We start from the raw sequence: 14185 nt of genomic DNA, 5'->3' as shown, positions 1-14185 counted from the left end.
CTCTCTCTCTCACTCCCTCTGTGAGTGATTCTCTCTCTCTCTCTCACCTCTTTGGGTACAAGCTGGTTCTCTTCGCTGGGCACCATTTCCATTTGGGCGACAGTTAAGCGGACATCTACCCGGGCTCCGATGTCAACAGCAGCTCTTTGCGGCGGTGTGGAGGAACATTATTCGCGTGTCAGCCGAAATCCAGGTAGACGTCGAAGCCAAAACCGCGCGGCTAAAAACTTGTTATCAAAGTAATCGCAGATACTTTCTCTCTGTTGTACCGCGGCCACAAACAGCAATCAATGGGGGTAAAAATGGCCGTCTCTCAGTTTCGCGAGATTTCAGCGGAATCTCTGCGTCACTTCCTAAACACTCAGCCTAATTATGTTGTTATGATGATGATGATGATGATGATTTGGTATAATGTGGGGTAATTAAATAAAATGAATCAATAAGACGCCCTAGTGTCTTTCTCCGTGTTTATTGTATCAAAAAAAAGAGACAATATTCACCTCCATACATTGGTTCTCTGTATTTCTTGTGAATGTCGAAAAAACGTCCAGATAATAAAAGTTAAACACGGACTGAACTCACTATTTTAAAGCAGACGTTGAAGGGGACGTCCACTGATTTTTCAAAATGTCTGTATAATTAAATCTTTAAGATGTAAACAAAGTAACCCAAAGGGGTTCGGTGAGAAATTATTAATTGTGGAGAAATTTTCAGACATACTTTTATTTGCAATGGTGGTGATGGTAACCAGACGTCAGAAGCGTTTAATGCCTTTAAAAACTACATCACAGAAAGTTATTACATGGAATGGTTTCAAATACGCTGCCTGATGCCTGAGACAGTATTTATGATTGTTGTTAGAATAACGTTTTGTCCTAAAATGCATTTTTTTAAAAGTCCTTTCATAACAGAGAGGTACATGCAGGTGTTGTGAGGCAAAACAGTCCCCACATAATTTTATTTATTTATATATTTTTAGGATTTAGCACTATTTTACCATCTTCAACATTGCAAATAAGAACAGAAGACATATACACCAGGCATAACATTATGACCACCTCCTTGTTTCTACGCTCATTGTCCATTTTATCAGCTCCACTTACTATATAGGTGCACTTTGTAGTTCTACAGTTACAGACTGTAGTCCATCTGTTTCTCTGCATACTTTGTTAGCCCCCTTTTACCCTGTTCTTCAGTGGTCAGGACCCCCATGGACCCTCACAGAGCAGGTACTATTTGGGTGGTGGATCATTCTCAGCACTGCACTAACACTGACGTGGTGGTGGTGTGTTAGTGTGTGCTGCGCTGGTCTGAGTGGATCAGACACAGCAGTGCTGCTGGAGTTTTTAAACACCTAAGTGTCACTGCTGGACTGAGAATAGTCCACCAACCAAAAATATCCAGCCAACAGCGTCCTGTGGGCAGCGTCCTGTAACCACTGATGAAGGACTAGAGGACGACCAACACAAACTGTGCAGCAGCAGATGAGCTATCGTCTCTGACTTTACATCTACAAGGTGGACTGACAGGGTAGGAGTGTCTAACAGAGTGGACAGTGAGTGGACACAGTGAGAAACAGATGGACTACAGTCTGTAACTGTAGAACTACAACGTGCACCTATATAGTAAGTGGAGCTGATAAAATCATAATGTTATGCCTGATCAGTGTATAGGCCCACTGGTTACCAGGAATAGCTGAAATTGCTATATTTGCATTGTGGACATCTCCACCACTGGAAAGAAATCCAAAGGTAGGTTTCACTCTGCACAATTTCACATTAAACCACTCTGAATGACTTTCTACAAACAGGTTATGCAGAAATATTGAAAAAATATTTTCATTCATGCTCGTTTATCTTATATCAGGACTGGCATAGCAACTTTAGTCACCATTAACAACCATTGTCAGCGTTCAGGTTACCAACAATCATATGTAGTGCATACTTAATGCATACTAAGGAATGAGATATTCACAGATGTATTTGTTTTGTGTGCGGCAGACCTCATCATGCCATTTGCCCTGCGCTGAGAGAGAGAGAACAACGCAGCTTTCTCGTTTGCCTCCTGTTGGTTCCTTCTTGGCACGATCCCAGTTGAAGTAAGTGATGGGCATGCTGTTGACATCGACGTATTGGCCTTCTTTCACTATGTCGGTCACACCTATCCAGAATTCTTTGGATTCTGGGGAGGTGTATTTGGCATATTCTCTTATATCGTTGTTCTCCTTCAGGTTTCGTGGCGTGGCCAAGGTCCCACCCTGGGCGATGCAGTCCTCGTTGGCCTCATGATAGTGCTTGGGCTCTTCCACAGCCAGGTAGCATTTCTTGTGGACTTTGATGCCACGAAGACAAACTGAAAACACACAGTTTGAGTTCCACACAGACACAAAGGCATTTTAATTTCAGTTTCATTTACTTCTTAAGTACTTTAGTGTCAGAGCAATAATAGCTGTATGAGAAACTCATTGACCTTGGTAGGTCAGAGTCCTACTTCCTGAACAATTTGAGCCATGACTGCTCTGTACTGCTCTGTACAGCATTAGGTGAAAAGTTACCCCCTTATGTAGTCGATCAGCCAAGATGCCTGAGGTTTGTTTGTATAGTTTCACGCTGGAGCTATGAGGCTAATGTAGCAAATAACAGTAGTTAGTGGTGGGTGGGGGTTGGGGGAGGTATCCTACACTTTTCTTGTATTTTATTTTTCCACTAAGGTCAACTTATAACATGTGTGGTTTTATGTTATAAGTGGACCCCAGGTTGTACTTTTTACGTGACCATTTTCCAACGTCTCCTCATCGTAGAATTAAGCAGGCTGTTTTTGTTACTGTGTACGGAGCCCTGCTGGTGACATCCCATATAAATAAAAATGATGTGTGGCCACGCTTGGAAACGCGACCCTAACGCGTGGCCACAACTTAGTAAGGCATGGGAACGAGATAATCAAGTTGTGGCGAGGACTTAGTAAGGCATGGGAACAAGATCAATAAGATTAGATAAGATTGCCTTATTAAGCTGTGGTCAAAGGTTTAATTATCTCATTTCCACACCTTGCTAAGCTGTGGCCACACATTAGGATCTCATTCCCACGCCTTACTAAGTCATGGCCACGACTTAATTATCTCGTTCCCACGCCTTACTAGGTTGTGGCCAAGCATTATTTTTATTTATACGGGGTGTCAACAGCAGGACGCTTTAAATGTGCCTTTAATAATGATATGAAATAAATGAGCTGTGTTCTGATTGGCTGCCCTGTAACTTCAGCGTGAACAGGTGGGGATCAACTGCTGTAGGCAGATGTATGTAAATACATAGGTTCTTGTGACATCAAAGAAACAATTGATTCAAAACGGGCTGTTTTTGCAGCTTAGTTATATGTATGAATTTTACATATTACTACAAACTCTTTATTTAAAAAAGTGAGGGACGTTCCTTTTTTCAAGATTTGGGCCCTTTACTTTGCTATTTTAGATCTCTCTACAGATTTACAGGGTTTTACGGCAGGTAAACCCGGTACACATGCCTTTCAGAGTAAATATAGGGCTATTCAGAGAGTAACAGCCTGCACAGAAGCACACTGTATGAGTCTGTGGTCGTCTGGTCTCTATAAGGCCACGGTTTCTCATGGAGCACTGCTTAGGTACATTCATGAGACTGAATCTATACTCAGATAGGCCTGTCAGCCTGTGGAATAAGGGGGTTCTGCTGCCCCCTACTGCATGACAGAAATACTACACCAAGATAACAATAACATGAATCAACAAATTTGGCTCCTGTGTACTCTTTTCCAATAGATTTAAGCTTTTATCTTCATCTCAGTAGAGTTTGTTGTTTCATACGTATGAGAAATGAAAAACATACAACATACAGTTGTGAAATAGTTGAAATACAATAAACTTTTAGCTTCAATCTACCTGTTTGCAATGCTTGCATCTCTTTCAAGGAGTTCACCTCCTGCCATAGTTTGTCAATTTGTGCCCTCACGTCGTCGTCTTCTGTCACTGCGTCTCAACCAAAGAACAGGTTCAGAGAGTCAATGTGATAAATGATAAATGATAAATGAAGGCATCTACTGATCATATTATCATGAGATTCAGTGTCTGAATCTACAAGGGAAAATGCTTCTATTACGTATTCTTTTTTGAGTTAATACAGTTTTTCATAACAAATTCTATTATAAGCATAACAATTGCGTCAATGACGGCGTGCACCTGAGCTGGACAAAACTGTGTAAAAGCCTCTAATGAGTAGATCGAATCCACCTCAGAGTCATCTGAATATGGGCTTTAATAGAGGCAATAAGACTAAAATCTAAACTTAAAATAGTCACCAGTTTGCTTCAATTTGAAAAGTGACCTAGAAATACTGCAGAATCTTAAATATTTCCAAATTTCTAGAACTTCCTGTTGTTCGTTTCCAGTCTAGAAGAAAAAAATCCCAGATTTTCAATGTGGACGTTTAGACCACACTACATGTGGCTGTTCCCTTGAAACTTATAATAGAAGCCACTGGGCAGGTGCTAAAACAATGGCCCATTGGCTTTATTATAAATGTGTTTTGAGTCACTGTGGCTTTTGTTCTTGTGATAAGTACAGGGAAATTACTGGTAACCTACTGTGCCCAGTATATAGAGATTAGGTTGAAACAAACTGGACTATTCCTTTAAGAGAACAAACACAATTAACATTTTTTACTTATTATTCCTACATGTTTCTTTCATGCTATAAAATGGAATCATTTCTCTTGTACTGTTACCTCTCTGCCGAGATGGGACTGCTTTTCTGGAGCGGGACGGACGGCCAAATCCGAGGTGGAGCAGTGTGCAGCCAAGCAGCAAGACAAGAAGGAGGCGAGCAAAAGCCATGACTGAAGCGGAGAGCGCCCAGCACAAACAGGGGCTACCTTTATATCAGTGGCAGAAGCCCCTAAGAGAGCGGACAACTCCCCAAATCCAGCCCAGCACTTTGCTCGCACGCTCTCAGCCCATTGGCTAAGAGTGCAGAGCTCCGAGAACGAGGACTGGAATACCGAGGGTGCGTTCAACAACAACCGTTCCCCTGTTTCCACTCATTCATAAATATTTACCTGGCCCAGCATGCAGCTCCTTTAGTAGTTTTCCCATTCATGAGTCAACAAGCCTGAAACTCATTGACTGGCTCAGTGTCACAGTACATTCTGTACCAGTTTGAACACCTTTTTCTGTCATTTTTTTAAAGATGTATGGCTTTATTACTAATCTGCATTATTAATTCATATTTTGTCATTTTGCAGACACTGTTATGCAGAACCAGTAACGGAATCAAGGGACGAAGTGAAATTTTGCCTCATTTATATTTAGTAAATAAATAGAAGTGAGTATTGAGTATAAAATACTAATAGATATATATCAGTACTTGTTGTGTCCACACTTTGCATTTATTACAGCTTCCATTCTTTTCAGGTCACTTTTAGTTTTTCAAAGAAATCTAGATGGATATTTTTTCCACACCTCCAAAGTTCAGTCTTAGAAGTTGATTGTGTTTCTGCTTCTTACAAGCCAAGCAGAGGGGAACACTCTGGGCCTTCTAGGGCCTTCAGAAAAGGCCTAATGATTTCTGGGAACTAAAAAAATGCATGCCATGCATTATTTAGTTCATTTTTATTAAAAACAATCATGATTGTATTTAAACTCTGCAAGTATTACAGCACTACTTTTTCATTGTTAAGTTTCATTGTTACGTTTTGGATGGAAACAAAAGGATTCAATTCTTGAAATCAGATTCAGTGGAAAATAGAAATTTGCCAATCAGGAATTGTTTTTCTGTGGTATCTAGGTAGATATAGCTAAGTGAGCTCTCCTACTGGTGAAGAGGTCAAGAGCTGAAGAGAAGGCCTCATGTGTCATGTGTATTAACCATCAGCATAACTACAACAATAGCAACAGAGGAATCAACAAATCATGGTTTGATTTCTAATATGTGGGACTAATTCTGTGGGAAAAATCTCACTCTGGGTCTTCTGGAAGTCCCAGATGTGTCACTGACTGTGAATATGAGCCTAAACAATGGGCTGCTAGAAATGGAAAACAGCGACGGCAGCTCTGTACCAGAGCTCACTACTGAGTCACTGTTAACCTGCTACAAGATAAAATATATGATAATATGTCTGTCACAAGCTTCAAGAAGCTTAAAGTGAGTGTGTGTTTGATCTAGAACAGCCAAAAATGTTCAATCACAAATCACTGTTACCTTAGCACTAACAAACTACTTGAATTCCATAGGGACACTAGCAGAGATTAGCACTCGGACTTGCTCTGACTCATGAATGACTCAAACTTGCCTGTAACTGACTTGCAACTCAACTCGGACTGCCCTTTAACTGGCCCGTGACTGGACTTGAACGTGCTGTTAACTGGCTCATGAGTGACCCACACTCACCTTTACATGACTTCCAACTTGACTCTGATTCGCCTTTACCTGACTTGCAACTCAACTAGGATTCGCCTTTACCCGACTCAGAAATGACTCAAACCCGCCTTTACCTCACTCGTAACTCAACTGGATTCAAATTAGCCCAACTTGCCTTTACCTGATTTGCGATTTGACTCGAATTCGCCTTTACCTGACTAATGAATGACTTTAACTCGCCTTTACATGATTTGCAACTAGACTTGCTTTGTTTTGACATTTATGGCCTGAATTGACGGCCGAGCTCTAAGAGTCAGTTCACCACTGGATCCAAATAATCCCAAATGCATTCAGTGATGTCGGGGTCTGGACACTGGGGTGGCCAGTCCTTTGTTTTGAGAAGCAGTGTCTTTGCAAGTGTTGTTCTTTTTTGTCAATTTCCTTTTCTCAGTAACAGCTTCTTGACCTTCTACACATCCTTTCAGACCCACAGCGCTGAGTCGTCTTCTCACAGTGTAAAGATGGACAGAAATACCTGTGGATGTTTTCAGATCTGAGGCAGCTTGATTTTCTCCTCTCTGTCAAAGATAAAAGCCTTAAGTACTGTTTATCGGATGTTGGCTGATGGTTTTGGTGGTCTACCAGGTCCTGCACAGGTATTAGGAGATCCATTTTCTCTACAGCTTTTAATTATTTTTTTAACTCCAGTTTTGGAAGCTCCTGCTTCTTCCTTGTTTTACATTCCCTTATGTAAGTGTACTATCTTTTATCTAATCACCTCAAAAATATTTCTGAAAATAAATAACCTGTACTTAATGGCCATTTTATCTGAAAATTAATAGTCTCTGAGTTTTGCACCATGCTGGATTTACATTACAAAAAGTATAAATAGACACATTGCGATGCTATGAATCACGGTTGACTGAGGTGAGCTGTAAGGCCATGGCAGGAGTTCAGACCATGTAGCTCCATAATAATATCTCCACTCACATTTCACCACTGTTCAGCTGATGAAAGATGACAGCAGGCCATGAGAAAATAAAAGTCTCTTCTATATTTGCCTTAACCAGCAGCTTTAAAGCATGCAGTAGAAAGTAGATGGCAGATTAGCACATCCTTTCACATTTCACATCTTGAAATAAACACTTCTTATTGGGCCCAAACTTTAGACGGTCTACTTTCAACTTTATAAATGACTATAAAAAATAAATATAATTGCAATAATAGCTGAACACCATCTGGGGGACCTTTCTGCTTCCTTTTACTTGTACTAGTGGTGGTCAATATGAAGATATGCTATCATTATTGTGATAATTTACATTACAGCATGTCTATAATAACCACATAAACTGCATAGGAACAAGTAGCTGATTGGATGTTTTCCCATTATGCCATTATCATATTTTATTCTTATCTTTTTTCTTATTTTTTTTATTTTCCTCCTGTTCCTTCTTCACATACTTTATTTTTGTAAACACTGAATTTAAGGGGCCACATTCTACATCTTTTTTAAAACTGTTTATTTTTCTCTGAGGTGCAGTTAGAATGTTTGGTTTAATGCACCAAAAACAGTCATAATTTATTTTTACATGACCATTTTTCTCTTTATCCCTTACATTTAAACAGGCTTATTTTTTGTTACTGTGACCTTAAAGACTAATATATGTAAATGAGCTCTGTTGTCAGTCCACCTTGTAGATGTAAAGTCAGAGACGATAGCTCATCTGCTGCTGCACAGTTTGTGTTGGTCATCCTCTAGTCCTTCATCAGTGCTCACAGGACGCTGCCCACAGGACGCTGTTGGCCGGATGTTTTTGGTTGGTGGACTATTCTCAGTCCAGCAGTGACACTGAGGTGTTTAAAAACTCCAGCAGCACTGCTGTGTCTGATCCACTCAGACCAGTGCAACACACACTAACACACCACCACCACGTCAGTGTTACTGCAGTGCTGAGAATGACCCACCACCCAAATAGTACCTGCTCTGTGAGGGTCCATGGGGGTCCTGACCACTGAAGAACAGGGTAAAAGGGGGCTAACAAAGTATGCAGAGAAACAGATGGACTACAGTCTGTAACTGTAGAACTACAAAGTGCACCTATATAGTAAGTGGAGCTGATAAAATGGACAATGAGCGTAGAAACAAGGAGGTGGTCATAATGTTAGGCCTGATCAGTGTATGTAAATGCACTGTTTTTTGTGACATCACAAATACAACGAATTCAAAATAGGCAGTTTAGTTTCCATATATAGACTGTATGGACTGGGGAATGAATGGTGCATTTTGAAGCTTCATCAATATTTACAATCTACATCAAACTCATTTACAATGTAATCGAGATAAGGCAGACTCAGTTCACTCACTGTATCTTTTTAAATGTGCCACTGCTGCTCTGCTGGTGCATTTTTTCCACTCCAGTTTGTTCGCAGACCTCAGAAAAACTAAATGTCATGTGTCATGAAAATGTCTTAAAGTGTTGTGATGTTCTATTTTTTGCCACATTACTCACTTTTAGCTTGGATGATTCCTTGATTGAAAAGATCCTCTTAAAGGTTTGCTTTTATGCTACCAAGAGGCTTATTAGATCACACAAACAAACTCACGCAGTATCATATGAAGCTCTCGTGAATGTTTTGTGCTGTGTACTAATACAGCTGCGCTACAGGCAGTTGAGAAGTGAACAGTGCATGTTTGTGTTTGCTGGGGCTGGTGATGAGGTGAGGAAGTCCAGTTCAGCGCTGTGTGTTCAGACGGGCCTATTTTTAGCCTGTAATGTTGTGAGACGGATGGAGGGAGGGAGGGGAAGAGTGTAAACAAGAAAAAAAGACAGATGTTTGAGAGAGTTCCCATAGATCATCTCATATGCACCCAATTCAATTTGAAATGCACAAAGCACTGACTGCAAATCATTTAAATCCTCAGAAAGGACAGTAAAAGAAAGACATTTAAAGGAATACTCTACAGCATCTATAGCACATTATCATGCACATGCTCGTCTAATGGACACCAATGGGCAGATGCATCATTAGCATCTATTGTAGGAGTGTTTTAAAGGGGAATTCCACTGATGTTTCAAAATTTCTGCATGATTCAGATTCAGATGTAAGCCAAGACATTTAGAGTGGTTTGATGTGAAATGGTTTACTGTAGAGAAACTTACAGACTCTTTTTTCTACAGTGGTGTTGATATGAACCAAGGTTTGTGACGTCTACAACCTAAATATAGCCATTTTATTTACGGGTTGACCAGTGAACCTACACGTGTCCTCTGAGGTTTTATATGTAATGTCGATGATGGTAAAATAGTGGCGACTATTTTGCCTCACAACACTCTGCATGCACCTCTCCACCATGAATGAATTTTAAAGGCTTTAGGCAGCGCATTTATAACCATTTTATGTAACGGCTTTCTGTGGGGCAGCTGTGAGAGGCATTAAGTTTTCAGACGTCTGGTTCCTATTACCACCACTGTGAACAATTCTGACCCGGTAAGATTCTCTATAAAGGCACATTTCACATAAAAATAATTTTAATAAATGGTGGAATTGCCCTTTAAGTAATTGTATTTCCTCTTCTTTGCTCAGTACAGATGCATTATCGTCTGTGGTAATCTAATGCATGTTATGGATGCAGTAGAGATGAAAAGTGCAGGAGTTTTCCTTTACTATGAAATACAGTGCACTGACGTAAATGGGCATCACTAAGAGAACTGCCACCCAATAATGTCTTCCGGCTTTGTCAGACACTAGAGGGCGTTCCTGAGCATGTCCAAAATGAATGAGTTCTTATGGAGCTTTTGTGCAAAATTGTGATTTGTAAACACTCATTTTAATACAGAAGAATACACTCGTTTTCTCAAATATACAATATTTAAACACTGCTGATATATATTTGAACCTATTTGAAATCCAGTTATAGGGCTAAAAACAGCAAGTTTAAATAGTTTCTAATCACTCGCCCAGAACTTTCCTTTAATTTTAGAAAGTAGAAGGATGTATTTTACTTAAAAAGCAAAGAAAACTCACCTGTATGTTTCCTTTTTTCTACAGCAAACGGGTTTTGGGCAGCAGAACGCTGGCATTACTGCTACCGAGTGCTGATTGGTTGGTGAGCAGAGCAGCTCATTGGCTGTTCGTGCTCGCAGACGTCATGAACGTACATGAGGCGCCGTTTTAAACTCCTATAACTCGAGTTCAAAAGCTCTTTAAAATATAACAGCAGTGTTAAAATGCTTTATGCTGTTCTGTGTTCAGGATATGAATGTATTATTTTACATTAAAAATGTTTAAGCAGTTATAAACTATGATTTTACTCAAATGCTCCACCACCCATTCATTTTGGACTCGCTCGGGAGCGCCCTCTAGCGTTTGAGAAAACCCGGAAGACATTACAGAATAATAATCCTCTCTACAAGTTCTCTTATGCAAATGTCCTACTGCTCAAAAACTGTTGCTGTAGAACAGTGGTCACCACGCCTGGCCCTGGAGATCTACCTGCAGAATCTAGTTCCAACTACAATCTGCCACGCTTGCTCTAGCTAATTAAGTTCTTCAGAAGCCTTTGATCTAAATGCACTAGTGTTAGGCAAAGAGCGGGAAGCATGTTAGATGCAGGTTGGAACCAAACTCTGCAGGACTGTTGACCACTGCTGTAAAAGATATATTGGTACGTTTTTTCAATTTTTTAATGGAATACATTTTTCTATTATCAAAAATTATAGGAAGTTCCAGCATCAGTGTCTAGAAACATGTATAATACAGGGTGTCCCAAAAAATTTGACATCATTTGAGACGTGAATATCTGATTAACTACATATCGTAGGCAAACGAAATTAAATAGGCTTCATGTTGAACAATACAAGATTTATTTATCAAAATTCGAACAGGAAATTCAGAGGGATGTAGATTTTATAACCGATTTCACAGCTTCACAAAATGTAATATCTTCCGATACTGGTGGTCGTCCAGATCCCTTTGCCCGGCACAGACAGCCTTCCTCTTTTAATTTTTTGTGCCATGTCCAAATCTGCTTTCCAGTTGGTCCATTTTTATTAAATTTTCTCAAAAATGCTGCTGCACACTCTCGTTTAACTGTGTTCGAGCACATTCTAACACACAAAATGGCTCTTCATTTCTAGTGAACGCCATTCTTTAACCTGAAAAACTTAAACTTGGTTAGTTTTTACACAGTTTTTTTTAAATTTGAGATCATTTGAGGGAGAATTGGCTGTTATTAGACTACGAAATGATGTCAATTTTTTTGAGAGACCCTGTATGTCTTTTTAAGCTGTTAAATTCCGTTCATTCACTCATGGACTCTGGCATTGTGCAGTCATGTTGATGGTATGATGGTAGAAATAGGAATCGGCCTCCGCATTAATTGGCTCTGTCAAATAGCACTTGCATTTGAAATTGCATTCACATTCAACTAATTTCTAGACCGCTGATAGTGTTGACAGATATTAGCCAGGCACATTACATAAGCATTCGTGTTATGAAAATGAGAAAAAATACAGAAACACATTCAGGCTGTCTGACTTGCCCTGCAGTCCAAAGGAAAAGGTCAAGCATTTTCCATATCCTACTCATATTTTAGTTATCTTTATAGCAAAGGCTGAGAAAAGGCCACTGGCTGTTATTTCTGTAGATTGAAAAGGTTTCTGTTGTTCTAACGGATAGAGTTGTCATCTCCCAGCACAGCCGTGGGGCTTACTGAAGAGGAGAAACAATCTATTTGACTTCTCAATCACGGCTTTAATCAAACATCCTATTTCTCAGCATTGGGAGAGATCAGATAAGAGCTCCACAAAGCACAAAAAGAGAGTCAGCCTGCGCATATAAACCCAACCTGAGAACAAAAATGACAAAACACAAAATGCTCTGCAGGTCTTTTTTTATTGTAATAGAACTGAATTTCTATGCACAACATAGTAAAAGCACTAATCACCAGCTACTACACCTAAACGATACGCAGTTCTCTGCCTGTGACTACACTTAACACACTGACCGAGTATGTGGTGTTTACTTTTTAAGGCAAATCGATGACCTTTCGCACACTTCAGGATCATCTACACACTGAAACAAAGATAAAAAGACACTTTCAAACACAGCTTTTGTGACTTCATATATTTCATATATTCCTCTGCGTCCTAAGTAGCGCGCTGAAAGAAGACTGAATGTGCGTATCACTGAACTGAGGGAGCAAATTCTCTTTCATTTTATTTCTAATAAGAAGTTCTATTTCCTATTAATAAATGTCACCATAAGAACAGCAACAGAGGTCAAAGATGAGAGAAATGTTTGCTGTAAGATTAAGCATGTACTAATAATAGTAGTAAGCAGTAAAGTACATTTCTGTCCTTCAACCACAAGCCATAATCTTGTATTATCAGACAAGGAACAGCGTAGTACATGACTGAGGCACAGGAGAACTCAGCAGGTGTGTTAAAATGATGCGGAGTGGTAATGTATGCAGTTAAGGCCCTGTCTTTGCATGTTACACTCATTGGCCAGTTTATCATACGGTGAATCTCAAAACTCTCACTGATGCGTCCTTGATTCTCTGTCATACTTTATAGATGTTATCAGCTTTTCAAATGTGCTATTGTGGATAGACGAGGCTTCCAGGGCGAAGAAAACATGCTAAGAGAAAGTCCTTCTTTGCTGTAACATGTGACACACACTTATGAGCCAAAACATTATGAACCCTCACAAATCAAGCCATTAATGTTGATTATTTCATAAACAACAGGGCATGTCAAGGTCTGGGACATATTAGTTGGGTAACCGAACAGTTGGTTCTTGGATGTGCTGGATGTGGAAAAATGGGCAGCCATGAAAGCTGAGCCAAAGACCAAATCATTATGGCCAGATGACTGGGTCAGAGCATCTCCGAAACAGCAAGGCCAGTGGGATGTTCTTGGTCAGCAGTGGTGAGTACCAACGACAGGAGTCTGAGGAGGGACAGACCACAAACCGGTGACAGGGTAATGTTCTGCTGGGAAACCCTAGGTCCACATTCATGTGGACGTCAGTTTGACACATGCCACCTACCTAAACATTATTGCGGACCAGTTACCCTCCTTCACAGCAATGGTTTTCCCTGATGGCAGTGGCCTCTTTCAGCGGGATAAAGTGCCCTGCCACTGTTTTAGCTGGGTTGGAGCTGTTTTAGCAGTACATGGAGGACCGACAGCATATTCGGCAGGTGGTTATAATGTTTTGGCTCATCGTTGTATGTCTGTGATCTCCACTCTTTGTTTTTATTTAATGATTACAGTTAATAGAGCGTTACTGTGAAAGGTTCATGTTAATTTAACTGTAACTGTTGATGTGGTTTCAATAAGGCCTGCACATGTAAATAGTCATTTGATAATAGGATATATGTGTCTCATACTGGCAGATCCCTTAGGCCTAGTAACAAGCAATGAAAGTGATGATTAATCTCATTTGGCAAACATGTTTTGGCATCAATTCCTCTGTCCTCACATCTTGTCCTTGCATCTACACCCTTGCAATTAGCCCATCTGTTGCTGCAAAATGTATCAGTCCCCCTCCATCTCATTTATCAATGGAAAAGGATCACCATAAGACAACCGCTGATCAGATATCACTTGGGCAGTGGACTAATCTCAGCACAGCAGAGACGCTGACATTGCTGTGGCATGGTGATGTGCTGCGCTGGTACAAGTGTATCATGCACAGCTGTATTTTGGACTTTACCGTACACTTGATTCACCTTACCTACAGTGCTGTGCAAAAGACAGAGACCACCCTCCATTTATTTAACATCAAATGGTAAAA

At 40.2% G+C, this 14185-nt stretch overlaps 2 protein-coding genes and 1 long non-coding RNA gene across 6 annotated transcripts in view; 1 reads left to right on the top strand and 2 right to left on the bottom strand.

The window, feature by feature from the left end:
- Nucleotides 1–320, bottom strand: part of usp47 (ubiquitin specific peptidase 47) — a 33770-nt gene extending 33450 nt beyond the window's left edge. For all 3 annotated transcript variants that reach the window (XM_036585988.1, XM_036585992.1, XM_036585990.1), the window contains exon 1: nucleotides 48–320. In XM_036585988.1, the coding sequence (XP_036441881.1) occupies nucleotides 48–92 (45 nt within the window). In that variant the 5' untranslated portion in view covers nucleotides 93–320. The remainder of the gene's footprint in view (nucleotides 1–47) is intronic.
- LOC118818686 lies at nucleotides 48–6828 on the top strand. The gene is made up of 5 exons (XR_005008105.1): nucleotides 48–193; nucleotides 2001–2098; nucleotides 2231–2314; nucleotides 4764–5029; nucleotides 5268–6828. It is a non-coding gene; the product is annotated as an uncharacterized LOC118818686 (long non-coding RNA).
- On the bottom strand, nucleotides 1645–4895 carry clec3a (C-type lectin domain family 3, member A). 2 transcript variants are annotated; one of them, XM_036585996.1, is made up of 3 exons: nucleotides 4752–4895; nucleotides 3911–4003; nucleotides 1645–2352 (listed from the first exon to the last, which is right to left on the bottom strand). In XM_036585996.1, exons 1-3 carry the CDS (start codon nucleotides 4858–4860, stop codon nucleotides 1955–1957), a joined length of 600 nt encoding a protein of 199 aa, XP_036441889.1. In that variant the 5' UTR covers nucleotides 4861–4895; the 3' UTR covers nucleotides 1645–1954. The 2 variants fall into 2 exon arrangements, with proteins under 2 accessions (XP_036441889.1, XP_036441890.1); XM_036585997.1 differs by having other exon boundaries at nucleotides 3911–3997.
- Nucleotides 6829–14185: the final 7357 nt, after the last annotated feature.

Source organism: Colossoma macropomum, unplaced genomic scaffold (assembly GCF_904425465.1).
Source record: "Colossoma macropomum unplaced genomic scaffold, Colossoma_macropomum, whole genome shotgun sequence".
Lineage (NCBI taxonomy): Eukaryota > Metazoa > Chordata > Actinopteri > Characiformes > Serrasalmidae > Colossoma > Colossoma macropomum.
Note: the sequence above shows the minus strand (reverse complement) of the source record. Positions and strands in the feature narration are given on the sequence as shown.